Consider the following 22,021-nt stretch of genomic DNA (forward strand, 5'->3'; position numbering starts at 1 on the left):
TCAAGAGCAACTTCCCCAATGCTTTCAGACCTCAGTCTGTACTGAAGGGCGTTTGGCCAGCTGGCCCATTCACCATTTCCCTTTGAGACTCCTGGCATTCATGACCACTCCCAGTGGTTTCTCATAAATGTTAAACGGGGGGGGGGGGGGGGGGGGGGGGGTGTGGAGGAGAACAAATCCACAAGGCAGTCCCAGGGGAAAATACAAGCATGGCTTACAACAGTGTCCTCAGGGATCCTTCTCTGTGGGATGATGGGAACCCAGCCCATGAAAGCAAAACCAACAACAGTTCCCATAATCCCCTCCATCAAAGGCAACTGGGAGGTCTCACAGGATGGGGCTGGCTGCATGGAGGGCAGCCAAACCTCTGAATGGTCATGACTGAACCCCCCAAGTGCTGCCTCTGTGTGCTCCCCCCCCCCCCCAGCTTGGGGGCCAACTCAATCAGAGCCACAAATACTGGGGGCACTCAAGTGCTGCTGAGGTTGTCTTCATGGTCATTGCTTTCCATGTGGGAGGCTCAATCGGGGGCACCTTTGATGTGGTGAGGGCTTCCCCTGGGAGCACTTGACCGCAAGTGGTTTGAGAGACATTGGCTGCCTGCCTTGGTCTTGGGAGGTGTTGACATTCTTGCTCATTAGAGGAACCTGGACAGTGCTTTTGGCAGCCTTCATCAGCACAATCAGGCCTCAGTCCAGTTCTCATACTGTGGAGAGACTGGCAAACAGGGAGGCTGCTTTCTGAGGACATATGTATGAGCTGGGAACTATTTTTCCAAGGCAGCAACGTCATTCGGCAGGTGTTTTTTGAGTGACTGCAATAGATTTTTTAATAGTATGAAAGGACTATAAGTTGTGTCTGGGTTCTCCAGGATATGCTATTCTACCTGATGACTCCAGACCAAACTTTAGGACATAGAGTAGAACCAGGATGACGTGATTAAGTACCAAATAAAGGCACTGTATCAGTTGGCTATTGCTATGTAACAAACTGTCTCAAAACTCAATGGCGTAAAACCATAGTCATTTATTTCATCCACTCATCTGCAAATTACTGGGTTGGCTAATTCATGCCAGGCTCGCCTGGGTGGCTCTGCTTCAAGATGTGGGTCTGATTAGTCTTGGCTCCTCACCGTGGGCTGGGTTCACGCCCTTTCCCTGCATCTTGGATGCAAGTTGGAGTGAAAACAGCTACCTGGGGTAAGCTCTGCTCATGGTGATGACAGAGGCCCTGGAGAGTAAGCCCAACCACTCAAGCACATTCCAAGCCTCTTTCTGGCACTTCCAACCTCCCTTTTTTGATTTATTTTCCTCCGTAGCAATGTGTGATCAACGTAAGAGGTATGAAAAATCTGGTGACGAAATGGACATGGGGTGAAGAGGAGAAAAGAAGAATGATGTCCGGCCGTCTGGCAGTTGCTTTGGCTAAGCTGGGGAAGTCTTAGAGGCACAGATGTGTGGGAAGAAAGCTAAAGCTGAGGTTTGGATATATTTGATTTCAGATTCCTGGAGAGGAGACATTCCAGTGGAAATGTCAAGTAGGTGAACCAGAGCCTACATCTCTCCGCCTCGCAGACAACCCAGTTTCTACAAAGCAAATGCTTCGTTTATGTAGATAAGAGGTGGTTTAGCTTTTCTGGTACATTAAAGGCCCCGAATCACATCCTATCAATTAGTTTGCATGAGACACACTGTGATGGCACAATTGATTCGCTTGGCATGGAATATCATGCCGTCTGCCTGAAAGGCAGGCCAGAAGATGTTAATGCAGTTGTCTCCAGGCAATTATTAACTTTCCCTCTTAGCAACAGGACCAAGGCACTTTCATTCCCTGAAATGACAATTCTCCCTTGTTAAAGCTCACAGTTAATTTTTAAGAACCACACCAATTTAACACCCAGCTCACATGAGCCATATACCTTGACTAAATGTAAATCCAGTCTGCATGGCATGAATTATGGCCTTATGCTGAGCATTGCCATGGCAACTAGTGACATCATCCCCCAAGACCAACCTGCACAAAATCCAATTCTCCAAGGGTCCTTATTTGCCTAAAGTGGATGTGTTGTCTTGGCTTATTCACATATGCATTCATAAATATCACTCTGTTGTCAAAGGTTTGCAGTGGATGTTTACTGTCATTTTGGGAGGTATATTCCCTTTGTGGCAAATGTTGTTTTTTGTTCATGGGGGGGGTGGGGTGGAGGAAACTCTAATGAAAATTACTGTGTGTATTTGATTAGCAACATTTGTTGATAACATATGGTCTGAGGAGGCTTCCGCAAATAAGAGGCTTTAAATAGTAAACAGAGATGTGACTGCAATGAAGCAGATGCTCTCCAAACACACAGTAAAAGGTTGCTTTGCAGTAGAGTTCTCCTTCCCTCCACCCGAGCGTATTCCTCTCCCTTATTTTCTCCCCCAGATCAAAGTGCTTACTTTCAAAGCCATGGCATTGTGGCACAGGTTTGGAGAAATAATGTGCTGTGACTTTAAAAGTCATCTCCATCCCCCCAAATATGAATTATCTGCTGCTCATGTTTATTATTTGATATTAATAATGATGTAGTGTGACCAAATGAGTCAGCCAGCTCCAGTAGATCTGCAAGGAGCATTTGGGCACCACGTGTCTGACACGCTATGAGACACAATCCCCAATCTTCTAGTACACCAAGAGTGCTGGTGAGAGCTCCAGGAAGAATTTAGAGCAGCAAATCGAATCACCATGGGCTGAGCTGTCCTTGTACGTGCGTGTTTACAGTTGATATTCATGGATGTGCTCTAGTGAGCTTACTTCCTTCGGATCTGCTAACGAAAATAAAAGTCTTCCCATTAGATCGAGCCAGCGATTTAACTGTGTCTTTGGGGGGTCAGCATGCTTTTTCTACAATGGACCAGAAAGTAAATAATTTAGGCTTGTTGGCCAGATGGTCTCTGTCGTAACTACTCAACTCTGCCTTTGAAGCGCAAAAGCAGCATAGGCGATGTGTAAAGGGGTGAACGTAAGTGTGTCCTAATAAAACTTTATTGACAGGCATTAAAATTTAAATTTCGTGTAATGTCCATGTGTCACAAAATATTCTTCTTTTGATTATTTTCAGTCATTTAAACATGTAAAAACCATTCTTAGCTCATCAGCCATACATAAGCAGATATTCAGCTTGACTTGGCCCATGGAACATAGTTTGCCAACACCTGGTCCATAATCCTAAAATGGAAGACATATTATTTTAGTGTTTTCCATGTTCTGGGTATTGAATTGAACAGTGTATACGCAATAGCTCATTTCCTACTTATTCTTCCATCAATCCTCTGGGGTCCGTGTTATTCTTAAAGATAACTTATCTTTCTCTTAACTTATCTTTAACTTAAAGATACCTTAAAGATGTGAAAATCAAGGCTCAAATTCACATCTAGTTAGTGTGATCATTTCTGCATGTGACACTGCAGGTAAAATACAATATCCATAGGTACTGATACCTCATTCACCTTTGGATCCACATCAGATCCCAACACAGTAACTTGCACATGGTAGACATTCAGGAAGTGCTTTCTAAATGAAGGGAGAAATGAAGGGCTGATTAGAGGTATGATCCTGACAGCGGGGGAAGTCAGAGCTTCACCCGATGCCACACAGGGCATGTAGGTTAGTCAGCTGGACCGTTCAAATATTTAGCCCCCATCCTCTTGCAAAAGGCACTTGGTTTGAAGTGGACTCACTTGTCTCAATACACATTGCTGTGTATTTGGAGGTATCACTCTTGAGTAGTTGCATTCTATAGTGTATGCTTGTGTGTTTATGGCTAAAAAGACCATAAGTGGCAACAACAGTTCATTTTGTAATCTGTGGCCCTTTCCAGCATTATAACAATGGGCATTGACGTTGCTTCCCGGCATTGGCCTCATGAGTTAACCATCCTTGGCCTTGAAGGATGTACACCTTGCTCCTCAGAGTGCTGTCTTACCTGCCGCGTATGCTGGGTCTCCACCGCGTGCTGCCAGCCACAATGTACACTTGGGAGAGCTGTTGGGCTCCTAAAAATCATCTAATCTCCAAGGAGACAAAGCTCTCAGTTTTGCTTAAAGGAGGCAGTCATACCCTTGGGTATCTCAAACATCGCATCTCCACAATCCCCTGAATTTGGTGACACGGTTATTCTGAATTGATCGCTTCCTCCTAGTCATTAAGTAAGTATTTGTTGTGTGCCAGGCCCTGTGCTTGGTACAAGAGATTAAAAAAAATGATGCCATGTTCCCTGCCCCCCAAGGTGTTTATCGTCTAGAGAGAGAGACAGGTACACACACGGATAGTTGAACTACACTGTAATACTGTGCTATGAGTTACTGAGAGGCAGTGAAGCTCTATGGTTTCATGCGTGGGCCCTGGAGTCAGAAACTCTGAGTTTGGAGTGTGGCTCTGTGTTAGCCCAAAACCCTGGACTAGTTACTTTACCTCCCCGAGTCCTAGTTTCTCCATTTATAAAGTGGGGATAATAACAGAGTACATCTCAAAGAGCAATCAGAAGGATTAAATGAGATAATCTATGAAAAGCGCTCAGCCCAGGGCCTGGCAGACTTCAAGCATTTGCTAATTGGTGCCTATTTTTAGCTTTTTTGTGAGCTAGCCACACAGTGTGATTATAGTGGCAGGTATCATGGGGTCACAACAGAGGGATAAGTCACCCACTTTCCTTCATCTGCCTTGTGTTCAGTGAGAAGTTAGTTAACCTCCCCAGCTACTGCTTGCAATACATTTTATCAGCCTCTGGTCTTTTCAAATCAAAGTGCAATTGTGTTTCCGTTCTGGGAAACGTTTAAGAAGACGCATTCATCTTAATAACCACAGTCAGTGCACAGCAAAGCAAAAGAAATGAGCAGGGAAGAATGTAACAATGAGAAAGAGATTCATTTAATGATGTGTGGACCCACCCAAAGGCCAAGGCTTTTGATGCTTCCACTGCTGGCTAATTTGTCTATCGGTTAGGTAGTACTCTGTGAAGTATATTGAACATGTGAAATAAATCTAAACTGAGAAGCCGCAGTGGCCTAGGGCCCCATCAATCCTGAAACAGAACTCTTCCTTTGAGTTACAAAGGTAACTGATTTCACTGGATCAAGACACAGAGCAGCAAGATGGTGGAACGGGGAAGGGAGGCAATATGGCGCCATCAAGGAGTCTGGGTTGTGGAGTCAGATGGCCATTTGCTCCCTGTGTGTGATCCTGGACACCTTATAGCTGGTCTGAGTCTGAGTTTACTATCTCTAACTGTGAGAGTAATAATTATAAGCATTTCACAAGGTGGCAAAGACAACTTAAAAGAATAAAATGTGTGTATGACCAAATAACACGTTTAAGAGAAGAATTTGGGCTTAGCATATAGTAATCTCTGAATAAATGTTAGCTTTTTGTTGTAAAGATATTCAGGCCTCTCTGTGGCTAGAAAAAGACAAAAAGCAGACATTTCCATGACTTTGGAAAAAAGGGAAAGGGAGAGGGAAGGGTGCTTATAACTAAATCTCCCTTGGTCTTCTACAAATAGGAAGCATCTATGAAAACAAGTCAGGAGTCATTTTTACAAAATCCAAAAACTATAGTGAGGCGTGAAGGTTCACGTCAATGCCAGTGATAGCCAGTCTCCACTGCATGGCCTATCATCAGTGCATGGCCTGTCGTCAGACTGGATGTCATTGGACTCAGAACTTTATTCATGGGCTTGTGACCCATGCATCTGCACAGGCCTCATGCTCAGACCTATGTTTGGTTAAATGCTCTGCATTTCTGTCTTGACATTCTTCATTGTTTTATCTCTGAACCTGTGTTTGTTAGGTGAAGTTTGATGGGACAATGGAGCATGCATCTGAGCAGAACTCCTCTGAGAAACGAAAACACTTGATCTTTTAGTACCTTTAATGGCACCTTCTCCTGCTTTTAGAATAGAAAGCCCAACATTTCACTTGGCGCAGGCCTTGAAAATGACATAGCCGATCCTGATCAGACTGGAGACTTTTTGGCCTTCTCCCTGGGCTGGGTTGCCATTTTGAAATCTGATGGGTAAATTGGGAATCAGCAGTGACCTAAAAACTTGAGGTGAGCCAAGGGTCATGGTGGGAAGGAGCCAAAAGCACAGCTACAGCTCTGGTGGGAAGGAAAAGCCACTCAGTGTCCCAATGGACTGGGCTGGCAAGGCAGCGTCCAGAGGCTTGAATTCATCCAGCTTGACAGGGTCTTGTAGGCCTCACTCTGTCCCACACTTTGAGTCATGCTGAACATTCAATGAGCTGAGAGCATCCTTGGACAGCTGCAGGGTTGCAGGCCAACTGACTTAGTGCCCGCTGAGCAGGCCAGAAAAGCCCTACAAACCAGTCCCAGCAACGGTATCATAGGGATAGAGTGCGTGGGACCCCCGGGGCCCTGAGATCAAGGCCTCACTGTGGCTTGGTATTAATGCATCTCATTCCAGAACTCTTTTGGTTTCCAGGAGGAATCTTCTTCATCTCTGTGACCAATCATGATAAATGCCCAAAGAGATTTATAGCACAATTAAGCACAAATAATAAATTAGTGATTGTGTTTTTTGCCAATATTGCTAATTATTAATAATGCTTGTTATTGATAATTATGGCAGTAATAGCAGTGAAAGCTATAACATGGCAATTAAGAGATATGGGTTCCAGCCAGCTTGGTCAAAATTCACTGGAATAAAATGGGCAAGATCTTGAGTTTCCTCACAGTTTTCTCATCTGTGAAATGGGGATGATGATAACTGTTTTACTGCTTACCTTGTATAGTAGGAAGGTCAATGTCTATCTTGTTTGCCCAGCACAGGGTTGGACACTTAGTACATTCTTAATAAATATGTGTCGAATCGATAACACAAAAGTGATCATCATGTTACTAGAATATATCTTACATATCCTAATTGGGAAGGGAATGTAGCCAAAATCTGTTGGGTTCTCATGCTGTTTCAAGCCTGCTAGTTACTTTTTTTTTTTAATCCTTACTTTTATTTATCTTTTTTTAGGTGTTTTTTTTTTTTTTTTTTTAGAGAGAGAGAGAGAGAGTGAGCATGAATATGTGTGAGCAGGGGAGGGGCAGAGAGAAAGGGAGAGAAAAAAATCCCAAGTAGAACCCTTGCTATCAGCGTGGAACCCAATGCAGTCCTCACGCCCATGAACCATGAGATCATGACCTGAGCCAAAACCAAGAGTCGGACGCTTAACCAAATGAGCCACCCAGGCACCCCTACTTTTATTTATCTTTACTATTTAACTACTCTGTGAAATGAGGCTGTTTTATAGCTGAGCACACTGAGGTTCAGGGACATTCGTGACTTGCCCCAAGTCCTCCAGTTCATACGTGATTAACCAGGATTTGAACTAAGGGTGTCTGATTCAAACCCTACGCCCTGTTGTGTTGCCTTTGCTAGTACATACCTTCCCTGTCTTAGGAGATTGCTTCCCGCTGCTGATGACCAAAATTCAGAACTTCTATCTGTACGTCTAACATTGCACTGTTGTGTTTGCAACCTGTTGCCTCTTGTTCTGTCGCCTCTCCTTTCACATGTCTTCTCCCTTTCTCTGTCGTGACTAGTGTGCTTCCTCAGCGACTTTTGTGCCCTTGGGTCCCCATCTGGGTTCCCCTTGACTTCCATTTTTCTGGCACTGTCTTGTCCGCTTTCTCTAGATTCCTTATGTCCTTGCGTTAACAGGGTTTATTTGAGTGCAACATGGAGACTAGAAGTCATTCCCATCAGAAACAAAAGAAGAAATACAAACAACCACCACCAAGTAAAATATTCAAGGCTGCTATTAGTTAAAGGAGTACCCATGAAAACAGCAATGACAAAGTAAGCCAGAAGAGGAAGTGAATAGGGGCCCCATGAAGGCAAGAGGCACTGTGATTTGCACTCATTCCCAGACGGTGGGAGGATGGTTGCCACTTTTGGGGAAAGCGTTTTGGGAATCGGTGTCCCAAGACTTGAAAGTTTGGTTGATGAGCACAATTCTGGAAGCATTCTAAGAGGAGCATCCCTTACACCCATCTAGCTCTCTATGCCAAGGAAATAATCAAAGATGAAATAAAAAAGTAATGTCCAGCCCAGTGTCAATAACAGAACATTGGTTAAATAAATCAATTATGACATATCTAAAAGGTGTTATATTACAGAGTCATTAAAAAATAATATTTTAGGCACGCCTGAGTGGCTCAGTTGCGTAAGCCTTCGACTGTTGATTTTGGCTCAGATCATGATCTCACGGTTTGTGAGGTTGAGCCCTGCATCGGGCTCTGTGCTGACAGCTGGGAGCCTGCTTGGGATTCTCTCTCTCCTCTCTCTCTGCCCCTCCCCTGCTCACATGTGTGCACTCTGTCTTTCTCTTTTCTCTCAAAATGCATAAATAAACTTAAAAGTAATAATAATATTTTAATGAATCTTCTCCATTATGGAAATTGGCCATCATATAAGGCAAAGTGAAAAAAATCTCTATGCAAAACTGTATCTATTCCTGTCTCCTGGTTCTGTAAAAGAGTGTATAATTGGCATCACTTATTCTTTCAACAAATATTTCTTAGGTGTCTTCTATGTGTAAGTACTATGCTAAGTAGTAGGTATGCATATAAGCAAACAAACACCCAGAGGATTCAGCTATTGAACAATTGCACAAAAATAAATAATTACCAATCCAGTGATTGCTAGGACAGAAAATTAAACAGTACCTCCCAGAGAGCTTAACTCTGGACCAAATTTAGACTGGGAGACTGAGGGATGTGTTCTCTGGGCAAGTGTTTTTGAAGCAGAACTCTGAAGAGGTAGCCAGGTGGGGGGAAGCATTGCCAACAGAGGGAACCATGCCTGCCACAGCCCTGAGGTGGTGCCATCAGGAGGCCCATGACACTGGAGCAGATGAGTGGGAGGCTGCACCCCGAGGTCTGGATTGCACCCTGAGTGCAATGGAATAGGTGCCACGGAAGGCTTTAGGGCAGGCGCTCAGTGCAGTCCAGTAAACACTTCTGGAAGATCGCAGTGATTTCAGGTGCAGAATGGATGGTGTGGCTCTGTGAGAACAGTGAGGAGTAGATGAAAAGGCCACATCTGAGGGTCCATCAGCAGTTCCTGTCAGCCCAGTCTGGCACCCTACCCAGACGCTAGGTAAGCCAGGCTCTCCTCTGAAGAGATCTTAAGACTCAGATTCCCACAGACCAGTGGGAAAGGTCATTTCCCACTTCTTCTACCTTCCGCTCCTCTTCGAGCTTCATCCATCCCTCTATACAACTCATCTTTGAATGCCAGAAGAAATGGGGTCCCCCACCTCCCCCCATTTTAAAGTCAGGTGTTGGCTTTGTCCAAATGAAGCCTGGTCTCAAATTCTAAGACTGTTTCCAAGAACTAGGGATTCAAAGGATGCAAGGAAGTGTTGGTGGTTACCCTGAAATAGTTTGTGAGTATCTGCAAACGCATGGGAAAAGTTCTCCACAACTCGATTTCATGCGATTTCCAAGTGATTCCTTGTAGAGCTCTGTGAAGACCGGTGGCAACTTTCTGAGCATCTGTCTTGCATTTGCCTAACAAGTTAATTAACACTTTTTGTCACTCTGTCACAATTCCTCTGTCACTGCTTTGGAGCAGAGGTGAGGGGGAGGGGGGATGCGACAGCCAGTGCTGCCTCGGGTTAACCCTGCGTTCCCCCTACGCAGGAAGAAGGCAGCTGAGTGTAGCATTGTCAAGGCAGAGGTCTCCGCACTGACCTCTCTGATTCTTTTTGCAGCTGGGGCACCCAGGGCGACTTCTCAACAACTCATGCACTGCCCGCTGTGAAGGTGAAGCTGTTCACAGAGAGCACAGGGGTCCTGGCCTTGGAGGACAAGGAGCTCGGACGGGTAAGCGCTCCCCATCACACGTTGCTACGCTCCCCGTCACACGTTGCTCCAGAGAGCCGTGTCCCCCGGTCCCATGGGATAGCACTGCCAAGTCCTGAAAGGTTTGGTTTCAGGTTTGAGTCCCGGGCTGTACTCTCCGTCGGTTTTGTGATCCTGGGCCAGTCCCTCAACCTCTCCGAGCCTCAGTTTCCCCTCTTTAAATCTGGGCTACCAGGAGGGCACATTGTAGAAGACAGAGCAGGCGTTCTCAACACCCTCAGACCCAGACACCCGTTAGAGCAGAGATTTGTAATGCCCCTTCTGTCTTGAAGTGAAACTCTCAGACTATTTATTTATTTATTTACTTTTAAGTTTTTCTCTTTTTTAGTCTGTCTTTATTTTTGAGAGAGAGCGAGACAGAGTGCAAGTGGGGGAGGAACAGAGACAGAGGGAGACACAGAATCCGAAGCGGGATCCAGGCTCTGAGCTGTCAGCACAGAGCCGACACGGGGCTTGAACTCACCAGCCGTGAGCCGTGAGATCATGACCTGAGCCGAAGTCGGATGCTCAATGGACTGAGCCACCCAGGCGCCCCTCAGACAATTTAACAACCTAACCACCTGACAATTTACAAATCAATACAGTGACATAATATAAAAGAGAAATAAAAGGGAATTAATAATAAAATAACTTCAGGGTGCCTGGCTGGCTCAGCTGGTAGAGCATGTGACTCTTGATCTCAGGGTTGTAAGTTCGAACCCCACATAGGGTGTAGAGATTATTTAAAATAAAATCTTAAAAATAATAATAATAAAATAATTTCAAAAATGTAGCGATTCAGGGACCATTGCACTAGAAGACCTACAGAAGGAATGCTTTCCTTGTTCCCATATGGAGAATCACTAGGCAGGTGACAGTCACAAAATCCGCCGTGGAGGGTGGAAGCTGAACAACTTACATATCAGTGAACTGATTTCCTGAAACCATCAACCAAGGAAACAAAGTTTCCTCGGTTTCCCTGGAAAAGTGCCAAAATTACTTTGCGTGTATATTGTTCCAAATTACAGAAATTCAGCTGAGCAAAGATTAAAGTTCTCATTGGTAATGATTCGTGGATAAGGCAGCATTCCATCCCGACTGCAAGTAGAGGGGGCTCCGAAGAGATGTGCCAATGGGGCAAGAAAATTATTAGCAAAAGAAAAGGATTGTTTTAGGCAAGGTGGCTTTCCTTCAGGGTGAAAGTGAGGGGTCTTATCTCGCAAATTACCCCATCTTTCTTTGCAGGAGGATGGAGAGGGCAGACGCATGGGTGCTGATTGGAAAATTCCTGACTGACATGTTAGGCCTACATTTCTGGGGGAGGTTGGAACTGCAGGTAGATTACGTACTGAGCACCGGTTTGGGAATAAGGTCTAAGTGACACCACTTTGGGCCTCTGGTTTTCTTTTTAACACTATGTAAACGAAAGATTTAAGATCTGGACTCAATTAATTATAGACAGGCTTTTCCACCTCCATTCGTATCCAGTGGGAATATTTAGAAGTTAGGTGAGATTCAGGACAATTCCTCCCCGGGGAGGAATATCTCATTCATCGTATGGCATGTCGAATCCCCAGGCCCCACCCATTCAATACCAACAGAGCCCAGCACCGTTTGGTCAACCAAAAATGTCCCCCAAATTGCTGAAACATCCCAAAGGGTGGTACCAATCCCTTTGAGCACCCCTGAGATAATAGAGACATTTCTTCTTACTTCCCAGTTATTGACTCGACACCAAACAGCCTGTATTTTCAGGACGTAAGTTAGATTTGCTAGCTTAAAATGCTTCCATCACCCCATACTGCTTATAAGAAAAACCTGAACTCTGTAGTATAGCCTACAAGGATTCATGTGATTGGGCTTCTGCCTACTTCCTCGGCCTCAGTTGTGACTACCTTTCCCCTTATCCACTATGTCCCAGCTTCGTTGGCCAAATTTCAGTCTGCTACATAAACCATTCTTTCCTGCATCAGAGGGCTTTCTCCCTGAGTGGAACGCTCTCCCCACTGTCCACAGCTCTTCAAAAGGCTGCCTCCTTCCTTGCATCAATGCCTTCTCCTCCTAAGAGACTTTTCCTGACTGCCCATCTTCCTTCATTCACTGCCTCAGCCCCCTCTCTACTAAACTTCTCGCCAAGGAGAGAAAGAGAGAAGAATTTACAGAAATGTTGGCTTCTGTCTCCCCTACTGGATGATGAAAACCCCGTGGGCATAGAAGCCTAAACTATTTTGTTCACTACCCTATATACCCAGAGGCCGGCACAGAGACTCCCAATACATTTCACTTCGTACTGGTTGATTACATAATCCCTTCTGAAAACTGTATGACTTCAGCCAAAACTTTCAACCTCTCTAACCCTCTGATGTGTCATCTATGGAAAAATGAGAGAATACGTCGAGACTAGCACACAGGCACACACTTCTAACAACGCCAGCAAGAATACATTAAGTGTGCTTTCTTTTTTCTTCCTTTTTTGCCTGCTTCCTTAATCTGGCTTTCATCTATACAGCTGACCTGGAATCGTATTACTAGGATTTAGACCAGAATATTAGTATTCGGAGAGACAAGTCCAGGAATGCTCAACTTGAGTCCACAGAAGGTTCCCTGGAATCCAGGAACCCCATGAAATTGTTTGCAAATGTTGAGGTAGCGAGGGGGCATATGTACATTTTTCTGGACTTGCCAGTCCAAAGCATTCACCAATTTCTCAAAGCTGTTTCCACTCAGAAAAGTTAAACCCACTGGGCTAGTCAAACCTTTTGTTTTATAGAAGAGAAAACAGATTCCCACAGAAGGCAGGAAGCTTCCCTAGACCCACTCAGTTGGTTGGTTCCCATGCCCTGTACATTTGCCAGTGACCAGGGCACTGCCCCGAGGCTCTGCAGTCTCTCACCGATGCTATAACCCTGTTATAGCATGCTATATTATCTCACCGATAATAACCCTGATGAGTTATTACTCATCTTGTACGGATGAGTCCGCTGGGGCCCAGAGGAGGTAAGTAACTTGCCAGGAATGATGTTGACTCATCTCCAGGACCATTCCCACTGTATCACATCGTCCCTGTGCAGAAATAAAACCCTGGGCTCTGCTGCTTTGATGAATGCCACGAGCTTGCCACAACCCTGTAGTTATTCATTTCTTAAGAACTCATTCTCTTCTCCAGCCCCATAGATGTTCCCCTAGATATGAACTGACTCTTCCTACCGGAGACACTTTCTACCAGTTGCCGTGGAACTGGCCAGCCAGGTCCATGTGCCAGCTGGGGTGCCCTCCTCTGGAAGCACCTCCACAGGCCGCAACTGGTGATGACTGCTTTCTTTTTTTAAGTGAAGCAATTCCTTGTACCCCTGGGGGAGTGTTTCTATGCTTTAATTGCTCCCAGGCTTAGCAGGACACAGCCACATTTGAAATCCCAGTGCTACATTCATTCATTCATTCATTCATTCATTCATTCAACAACATTTAGTTTGTGCCGTATTCATTATGTTTTACTTTTCATCGACCTTTTTAATTGAAAAAAAATTCATGCATTGTAAAAAAAGAAGTTAATGGATAATAGTGACAATGAGTGATTGTTCCCACCTTGCCCTAGTATCTTCTCCAGGGAAAAGCCTTGTTTTCAATTTATTGTGTATTCTTCCCCTAGTGTTCTATGCCTGTATAAGCATAGCATATACAAGCATATGTGTACATATCCCTCTAAAAAAGAAAGAACGAATGAATGAACGAACAGCAGGAAATTACTGTATACATACTGTTTTGTACTTTGCTTGAAATATCAGTGTATTTAGAGATTAGTTCACGTCAGCCCATACTGACTTGCTTCCTGTTTCATAGCTGTGTAATATTCCAGGTATAGATGTATCATAACATACTTAGATTATTTCCAGTCTTTGGCTGTATAAGCAATGCTTCCGTGAATAACCTTAAATTTATTTCTTTGTGCATATGTGTGTATATGCGTAGGATGGTTTCTCAGAAAATATTTTGCTGAATGAAATCTGAATTTTGACAGATTCTACCAAATTGTCCCTTAAAGAGTATACGCCAATTGATACTTCCACAAAAGGCAAAAGTGAGGGTTCCTCTGCACCCTTGCCAACCCTGTAATATTATCAAACTTCCATTCACTGGATATGATTGTGAGCCCATGGTGTCCCATCATTTGTGGCATGCAGAGAGCAAACAGGACTAATGACAGGCAAAAATCTTTAGCTTCAAAAGAACATAAGGGATATAGATCTAAAAAAACAGAAATTATAGGGGTGCCTGGGTGGCTCAGTCGGTTGAGCATCCGACTTCGACTCAGGTCATGATCTCGCGGTTCGTGAGTTCGAGCCCCGCGTTGGGCTCTGTGCTGACAGCTCGGAGCCTGGAGCCTGCTTCAGATTCTGTGTCTCCCTCTCTCTCTCTGCCCCTTCTCCACTCATGATCTCTCTCTCTCAAAAATAAATAAACATTAAAAAAAAACAAACCAGAAATTATACTGCAATGTGGTAAGTGCTCTGCTAGAGGAAGAACACCTGGGAAGTGCATAGCTAGGGGACACAATCCAGTCTGAGGGTCAGGGATGCCTTCCTGGGGTCAGGTCAAGTGGATACGGAGGTAGGGAAGGATGTACAGGCTGAAGCTTGGAGACGATCAGCCAGGAAAAGGCTCAGGGTTAAAACCGCCCCCCCCCCCCCCAAGGACCTGACTGTGCCGCCAGGTAACTAAGAGAAGCTGGGGCTGGCCGGCATGCTGCTTACTGCACAGAGTGGGTTGTGTTCCCACATCGGCATCACCACATCAAAGCGCAGCACACATGGGCCTCGGCTGAGATGACAAAGTGCTTGATTAGCATCCTGGAATGTCCAGATGAGGTGTCTGGACTGCTCAGGGCTCACGTGCACCCAGGAGGACCCTAATAATTCAGCAGGGCTGACACATACAAAGGAGACGTCGACCCGTCGGCACATGGTGGGGTGGGGGGGGGGAAGATGGAGAAGAACAGCAGTGACCTCACCTCTCCATCCACCCTGGAGAGGAAGTCTCCCCGGGGAGCCACCACACGGAGGAAGTCTTTGTGGAGCGGCCAGTAATGAGCTGTGGTCATTCGTGTCGGCGAATGGACGCCATATTGCCGGTGGGAAACACGCCCAGAATCCATATGGTGGAAGTCCTGTTAACGAGCTCCGGGCGCCCAGAGCGAGGCTCCTGCTTTGATTTTGCCAAGCGGGCAGGAGCAGAAGGAGGCTCGGGGGCTTGCCTGCTGCTGTTCTGGCCCTGGCTGGGCTTTCTCTTCCCAGCCCCCTCCCCTTCCTTGCTTCCCAGCACATCACCCCTTTCACCTCTCAGGCCAGACTGGCTCAGGAGAGAGGGTCAGCTTCCCTAGGAAGGGCGGCACCTCCCTCCATCTCCCAAATGCTGGGGTCCCCGGAAACGGAACAGGATATGGAGTGACCTATAGGGACGGGCGTTCTCTTGAGGGGAGGGAGAGGTGCACCCCCACCCGCACCCCCAGTGGCATCTTGACGTACTTGCCTTCAGCATCCTACGACATATTATACTCTTCTGGCACCAGTTACATGAATTTATACATTTTACGAAACAATTTTAACTAAAGCAACCCTCACAAAATGAACAAATGGTCTAAAAAAGATTACTACAAAGTGCTGTAATCTTTTTTTTTTTTTTAACATTTATTTATTTTTTGAGACAGAGACAGAGCATGAACGGGGGAGGGGCAGAGAGAGAGGGAGACACAGAATCTGAAGCAGGCTTCAGGCTCTGAGCGGGGCTCAAACTCACAAACCGTGAGATCATGACCTGAGCGGAAATCGGACGCTAAACCAACTGAGCCACCCGGGCACCCCAAAAAGTGCTATAATCTTAAGATACTACTATTGCAAGCCTGGCAAAAAAAAAAAAAAAAAAAAAAACACAAAAAAAATGGTGGAGCTGACATCGCCTTACTGAGCAGGACCTCTGTCACCCACATCATGAGATAAAGTCATTGCCCGTGTAATCAGATAAGATCAGGTGTCAGGCAAGATGTTCTGAAATTATTTACAAGACTACTTGAACTGCTTGGGGCGCCGGGGTGGGTCAGTCAGTTGTGCGTCTGACTCTTGGTTTCAGCTCAGGTCGAGATCTCAGGGTGGTGAGATCGAGCCCCATGTCAGGCTCTGACAGCACAGAGCCTGCTGGGATTCTCTGTCTCCTTTCTCTGCCCCTCCCCTGCTCATGCTCACTCTTTCTCTTTCTCCCTCTCTCCCTCCCTCTCTCTCTCTCTCTCTCTCTCTCTCCAAAAATAAACAAATAAATTAAAAAAAACAAAAGACTACGTGAACTGCAGACTTACATCTAGTATCATTAACAATGAGCCTTGCCCTAAATATATATGATACCTTAAAATATAGCTAATAATAGTTCCAAGCCGCCACAATTAGCGAGACATGTAAGAATACAGTTTTTGGGACACCTGGGTGGCTCAGTCGGTGGAGCATCTGATTCTTGATTTCGGCTCAGGCCTTGATCTCACGGTTTTGTGAGTTCCAGCCCCACGTTGGGCTCTGTGCTTTGACCACACAGAGCCTGCTTGGGATTCCGTGTCTCCCCCTCGCTCTTTGCCCCTCCCCCACTCATGCTATCTCTTTCTCAAAATAAACTTAAGGGGGAAAAAAAAAAATATATATATATATGTGTATATATATATATATGTGTGTGTATATATATATATATATATATATATATATATATATATATATAGTTTTTATCCGTAGCTCATTTTTAAGACTTCTATATTTGTGTGTATTTTATGATATATGTAATAAGCTAATATATTAATACAAAGTAAATGTATATAATGTAAACATAAAGTATAAATACAATGATATCTAGTTATATAACTTACATAGATATATAATGATATTTTATATATTTATATATTGATGGTGATATATTTTTATATTGGTCGCAATATATTTACAGGTATTGGGCTATTTGCTCAGTATATTTTATGGGCACAGGGCATGGTCAGAAAAACTTGAGCAGCCTCTGGTCTGAAAAATCAGCCCTGGTATTTCCATCATGCCATACATAAGACATTGGGAAAACTCAAATTCTGTGTTTAGCAAAAATGGATGAATTTTCTTTCATCAGAGTCAGGGAATTTAATGGGGGGGGGGGGTGCGGGGAGGGGTCAGGCCCCGAGGGAGAAGGGGTGAAAATTCAGCACCAACGAGGCCTATCAGAGCGGGCCGATTCTGCTTTTCTGCCACACCGGCTCGCTCTGCCCCGAGCTCCTGTTGTGCCGCCTCACGGGAAGCCATATGCTCCCACCCTCTACATGCCAGCCGGGCGCATGAGGGCAGTGAGGCTGGCAGCCTCTGGAAGGCCGCAGGGTCCGCCTCCAAGCCTCCGAACCCCTCCCCTCCCCCTGCAGAGGTGAAAGAAGCCCAGTAGAGAGGCGGCCTCCCCCTGCACCCAGAGAAAGGAGATGCTTTGAAAACAGAGCCAGAGCAGCAGGCAACAAATCGGGGCCCGCGGCCACCACAAAAGCACATCTTAGCAGGCCCAGCTTTTGTCGCGCCTGCATTTAGTTCCTGTTCCCTCAGTCCAGGGGATTTTCCAGATATTCCACTCCTGCCCCAGTGCGTGTTCTTCAGACCCCACGTGGCTCCTGACAACTCCGGTCACAAAATGAAGAGGCGGATGTCCCGAGTTATCCGCTCATTGCCTCACTTGCAGCCTCTGAGACAGAACCTCACATTGGAGCCCCAACTCGGCAGCGCAGGGTCAAAAAGACGCTTTCTGAGAGCCCATCCTTCCTGCTGTGTGGGCATCCTTTCAAACCCGGACAGATTTCGGTGTTTGTTACCTGAGGAGATGCCCCATGGGTGTGACCGTCTATGTAAATGCGTGACTGTCAGCCAGAGCCCTCCCTTCCCTAGGCCTCTCATTTCTCATCCATCCCATAAAGTCCCTTCCGCATTCCCCATGGCCTTTGAGAGATTTCCTCCTCCTGAGACAGGGGAAGGAATCCTGAGGAGCGAAAAATGAGCGGACGAGAGGTACTCTACTGTGTAATCTCTCATGTCTTTCTTTCATACATCCGCCTTCTTATATGGATGATGAGCCTGAGTCTCTGTCCTGGGTTGCTTTGGGACTTCGAAATTTCAGAAAGATGCACAAGCAGAGTGACCGAAATCATGATCGTTACTTTTCCTGAATTAGACAGGGAGAGAGAGGAGAACAGGAGAACACCATTTCTGCCCGCTGGCTGGTCTCTGCTTGGCACGAGGCAGCCACGGTTGGTAGATGAAGCCTTGAATTGCAGTCCTGTGGCCAAGCCTCTGTTTCATTTAAACGCCTCCCTGGGAGCTGGGCAAGACGCGCAGCTTCTCAGCAGCAGAGTTTCTCGTTGAAAACAACACGCCTGTAACAGTGTCTCCGCTTTCTGGCTAACATGGATGTCCTTTTCGCCTACAGGTTATTCTCCACCCTACCCCAAACAGCCCCAAACAGTCAGAGTGGCACAAAATGACAGTCTCCAAAAACTGCCCCGATCAAGACCTCAAAATCAAACTTGCTGTCCGAATGGATAAGCCTCAAAACATGAAGCATTCTGGGTAAGTGTTTCTTCTCCAAGTGGTAGTTTGGGAGAGGTTTTTATCCGTTTCTTAAAAATTTTAAAAAGAAAAGCTGATCTTCAGAGAACTGCATGGAAGGAAATATAAAGGATTCATGAGAGATTCTTGGTTTTTATATTTACTATAAACTTCAGTTTTTATAAAACTTTTGTAAAACTTCTTGATTTTTATATTTACTACAAACCTCAATTCTTATGATTACTGGATGTGCATTTGTGCTGTCAAAATAGATTGATTTCCTTCTTTTTTTCTAATAGGATTTCCAGTGCAATTCAAGCATGCTAAGTGATTCTGGTTTAGGAGGTTTCATTGGCTTTGTGTACCTTTCAGTGGCATCTAGATCTTTCAGACTCTATGATTCATCCTCTCTCACCTTCTTTAACAACCACGTCCAAGAGACATGAGCAGGTGCTATAGGCGACTTTCAAACAATTAACGTTAAATCAGTGTTAGAGTGTAGTGTTCAGCGAAGTCCTTTAAAAAAATGACCAAAACATAGGAAATATATGATCATTTTCAGTTCTTAAGGTTGAGAGGCATGAGCAGTTATTTCAAGTAGCATAAAAAGAATAAACGAAATAAGTTTCATTTCACAGATCAAACCAATGATTTGTACAGGAAATCTTCATTGACAACTGGGTAATGCCATGGTTTATTCAATTAAACTGCTTGGACACCACTCTCTCAGTAAATGTGAGCACTTAGAAAGGAGTTGGGCCATATCACTGAAGAGGGGAATGTCTAACCAACAGAAGGGAATGGATTGTTTTTCAATTATTCTGCGGGTACCGTTTGCCACAGGCTATCATTCTGCTTAGCTCCTCTAGAAACATCTCATTAATTCCCTTTGGGGTGTATGCATTCATGAGATGGTTTAAAGTCATAAAATGGAAATGAAAACTGAGAATTGATTATAATTCTAGAGGTTTAGTGCTCTACAGTGCTAGAGATTTAGGGGCTACAAAAACCCAAACCCAGGGACTAGCCAGTGAGTAAGACACATTCAAATAGAAGCATTTAAAGAGGTCCAGGAGAGAGCGGTTAGGACAGGAAGTACACACCCCAGCACATGAGCAGACCACAGCAGCATGTGATCAGGAAGTAAAGAATGATGTTGTAGGGAGTTAGTGCCTTGGTATTCCAAGGAACATGGAAAGCTCAAGGTTTCAAGAAAAGATAGGTACCTCCCAGTCAGGGCACCAGAGGGAGTCAGGCATGGGGAACCCCAGAGAAAGAAAAGGTTTCCCAACAAGCTGGAGACCCCGTACTGCCCTTGAGCTCTGGCACGGATTTGAAGAATTTGGATAGCATTATCCTGAGACCAAGCTGTTCCCAGAGCCTGAGATGGGATTTTGCCACAGCTGTTCTGCCTGCGGCCAGTGGACAGTTGTGGGAGAGTGAGCCAGACCCTTGCTACACATTTCGTCTTTTTTCCACCATCATGATGAAGGGCAGCTAGCTTCTCCCCAGTTACGTTAGCATCTCATGAAGATGTGTCATGAAATGGTTGTGAAGTCGCCTTTTCCTCCTTCTGATCATACCCCTGGCATCTATTCCAAATGTTAAGTGGAATTTCCCCCCCCTTGATGTAAACATCCCAGTTGCGAGACAAAGGGTCAGAGAATTCTGTTAGGTCTTTATAGCATACAGGAAAACATTCTTCATCTTTTGCAAAAATACTTGCTCATAAATGCTCAGTAACTATTTGCTAAAGGAACAGGAGCATGAGCAGGATAGAGTGAGCAAGGGAAAGAGAGAGAGAGAGAGAGAGAGAGAAATGAGGAGGGTGGGACAGGCTGAAGAGAGAGACAACAAAAATAGGATTGGATGTATCTGTCCTCAAAAGTTCAGTTTTTTAAAAAAAACTTCCTTATAGGATCAGCAGCTCACCCCACCTAGTATGGAGTTTCACAAGCACTCCCTTATTTAATTCCCACAGCAAACTTTACATACCGAGTAATTTCCCCAGGGGACACACTCCCATCTCCCACATTCTCTTCATTTACGCTGCTGGGAACTGAACTAACTGATTTGAATTCAGTAAATTTTTTTCTTTTGGTTCATTTGTAAAATTATTGAGACATTCCAAGCTATCTTGACCCTGCAGATGACAGAAGAAATATGTAACTCAACTTCTGACAGTTTCCACAGTTATTTCGTGTTTCTAGACTCCCATGTAAAAATTACCCATCTGCCAAGAAATATACTAGGAAAGCCTAAAGTAGCCCTGAAAAATAGGCAATAGCTTTCTTAACAACACTGCCAGAGACCCATTGTGGCCTAAATCAGGGGTGGACAAAATTAGTCCCACAAGGGATGACCCAAGGAAATTAAAAGAGTTTCTTATGGACTACAATTTTTTTTCCATTTAAACGTAAAAAAAGCTTTCTCGAGCCCCATTGTGTAGGGAAGGAAAGAAATATCAGAATAGTGTTACAGCTTAAAGAATGGTAGAGAGAAAGGAATTTTCTTTTTTTTTTTTTTTAATTTTTTTTTCAACGTTTATTTATTTGTGGGACAGAGAGAGACAGAGCATGAACGGGGGAGGGGCAGAGAGAGAGGGAGACACAGAATCGGAAACAGGCTCCAGGCTCTGAGCCATCAGCCCAGAGCCCGACGTGGGGCTCGAACTCACGGACCGCGAGATCGTGACCTGGCTGAAGTCGGACGCTTAACCGACTGCGCCACCCAGGCGCCCCGAGAAAGGAATTTTCAAGAAGCATGGCTGAGGTTATAAATTTTATCTACTTTAATGTTTATTAAAACATAAAAGGAAAAATCAGAATTACTGTAAATTAGTCCTTGTTGGTAGACTGGGACATTCAGAATAACTTTCCTTATTGAGCAGAAAAATGTTAGTGAGAAAGTCAACACTATTTTGGGGCCTTAAGACCTGAGTATCTGGGCCTATTTGACAATAAGCAGCTCCTCAGAGAGTTATTTTTCATATTTTACATCCATATGGTGTTTTCAAGTTCAGCAAGTGCATTCACACGCATGTTCTCATTTCTTCCCTGAAACAGCCTCACAAGGACTACGTATCATTATCCTCCCATCTTAATAAATGGCCTCTCCCTTCACCCAGGTGGCTCGGACCAAGAATCTTGGGGTCATCTTTGACATTTCTCTTTCACTTTCATCCCCTCATGTCATCCATCAGCAAATTCTATTCACTGTACCTTTGAGAGAAATCCAGAGTTCAGCCTCTCCTCACCACTACCATATCACCATTTGGATCCAAGCCTTGAACCCTTAACTCCCTCACTTGTGCCTTTACTGATTAAGCAGCCCCCCTCCTGCTGTCCTTCCTTCCCTGTAGTCTGTCTCCCAACATGAAGCCGGAGTAATTTTTTTAACACACAAGTCAGATCCTGCCACTCAAATGCTGGAAAACCTCCAATGATTCCCCATCTCACAGTCAAAGCCAGTGTTGTTACCATGGCTACGAGGCCCTATCTGATAAAAACTCCACTACCTATATGACCTTGATC

General features: G+C 44.9%; 1 protein-coding gene across 12 annotated transcripts in view; it reads left to right on the plus strand.

Moving 5' to 3' along the window:
• Positions 1 to 22,021, plus strand: part of CADPS (calcium dependent secretion activator) — a 374,844-nt gene that overhangs the window by 168,854 nt on the left and 183,969 nt on the right. For all 12 annotated transcript variants that reach the window (XM_040454550.1, XM_040454556.1, XM_040454553.1 and 9 more), the window contains exons 6-7: positions 9,765 to 9,876; positions 18,370 to 18,509. In XM_040454550.1, coding sequence (XP_040310484.1) covers positions 9,765 to 9,876; positions 18,370 to 18,509 — 252 coding nt within the window. The remainder of the gene's footprint in view (positions 1 to 9,764; positions 9,877 to 18,369; positions 18,510 to 22,021) is intronic.

The sequence above is a fragment of the Herpailurus yagouaroundi genome, unplaced genomic scaffold, assembly GCF_014898765.1.
Source record: "Herpailurus yagouaroundi ecotype Mexico unplaced genomic scaffold, PumYag 213, whole genome shotgun sequence".
Lineage (NCBI taxonomy): Eukaryota > Metazoa > Chordata > Mammalia > Carnivora > Felidae > Herpailurus > Herpailurus yagouaroundi.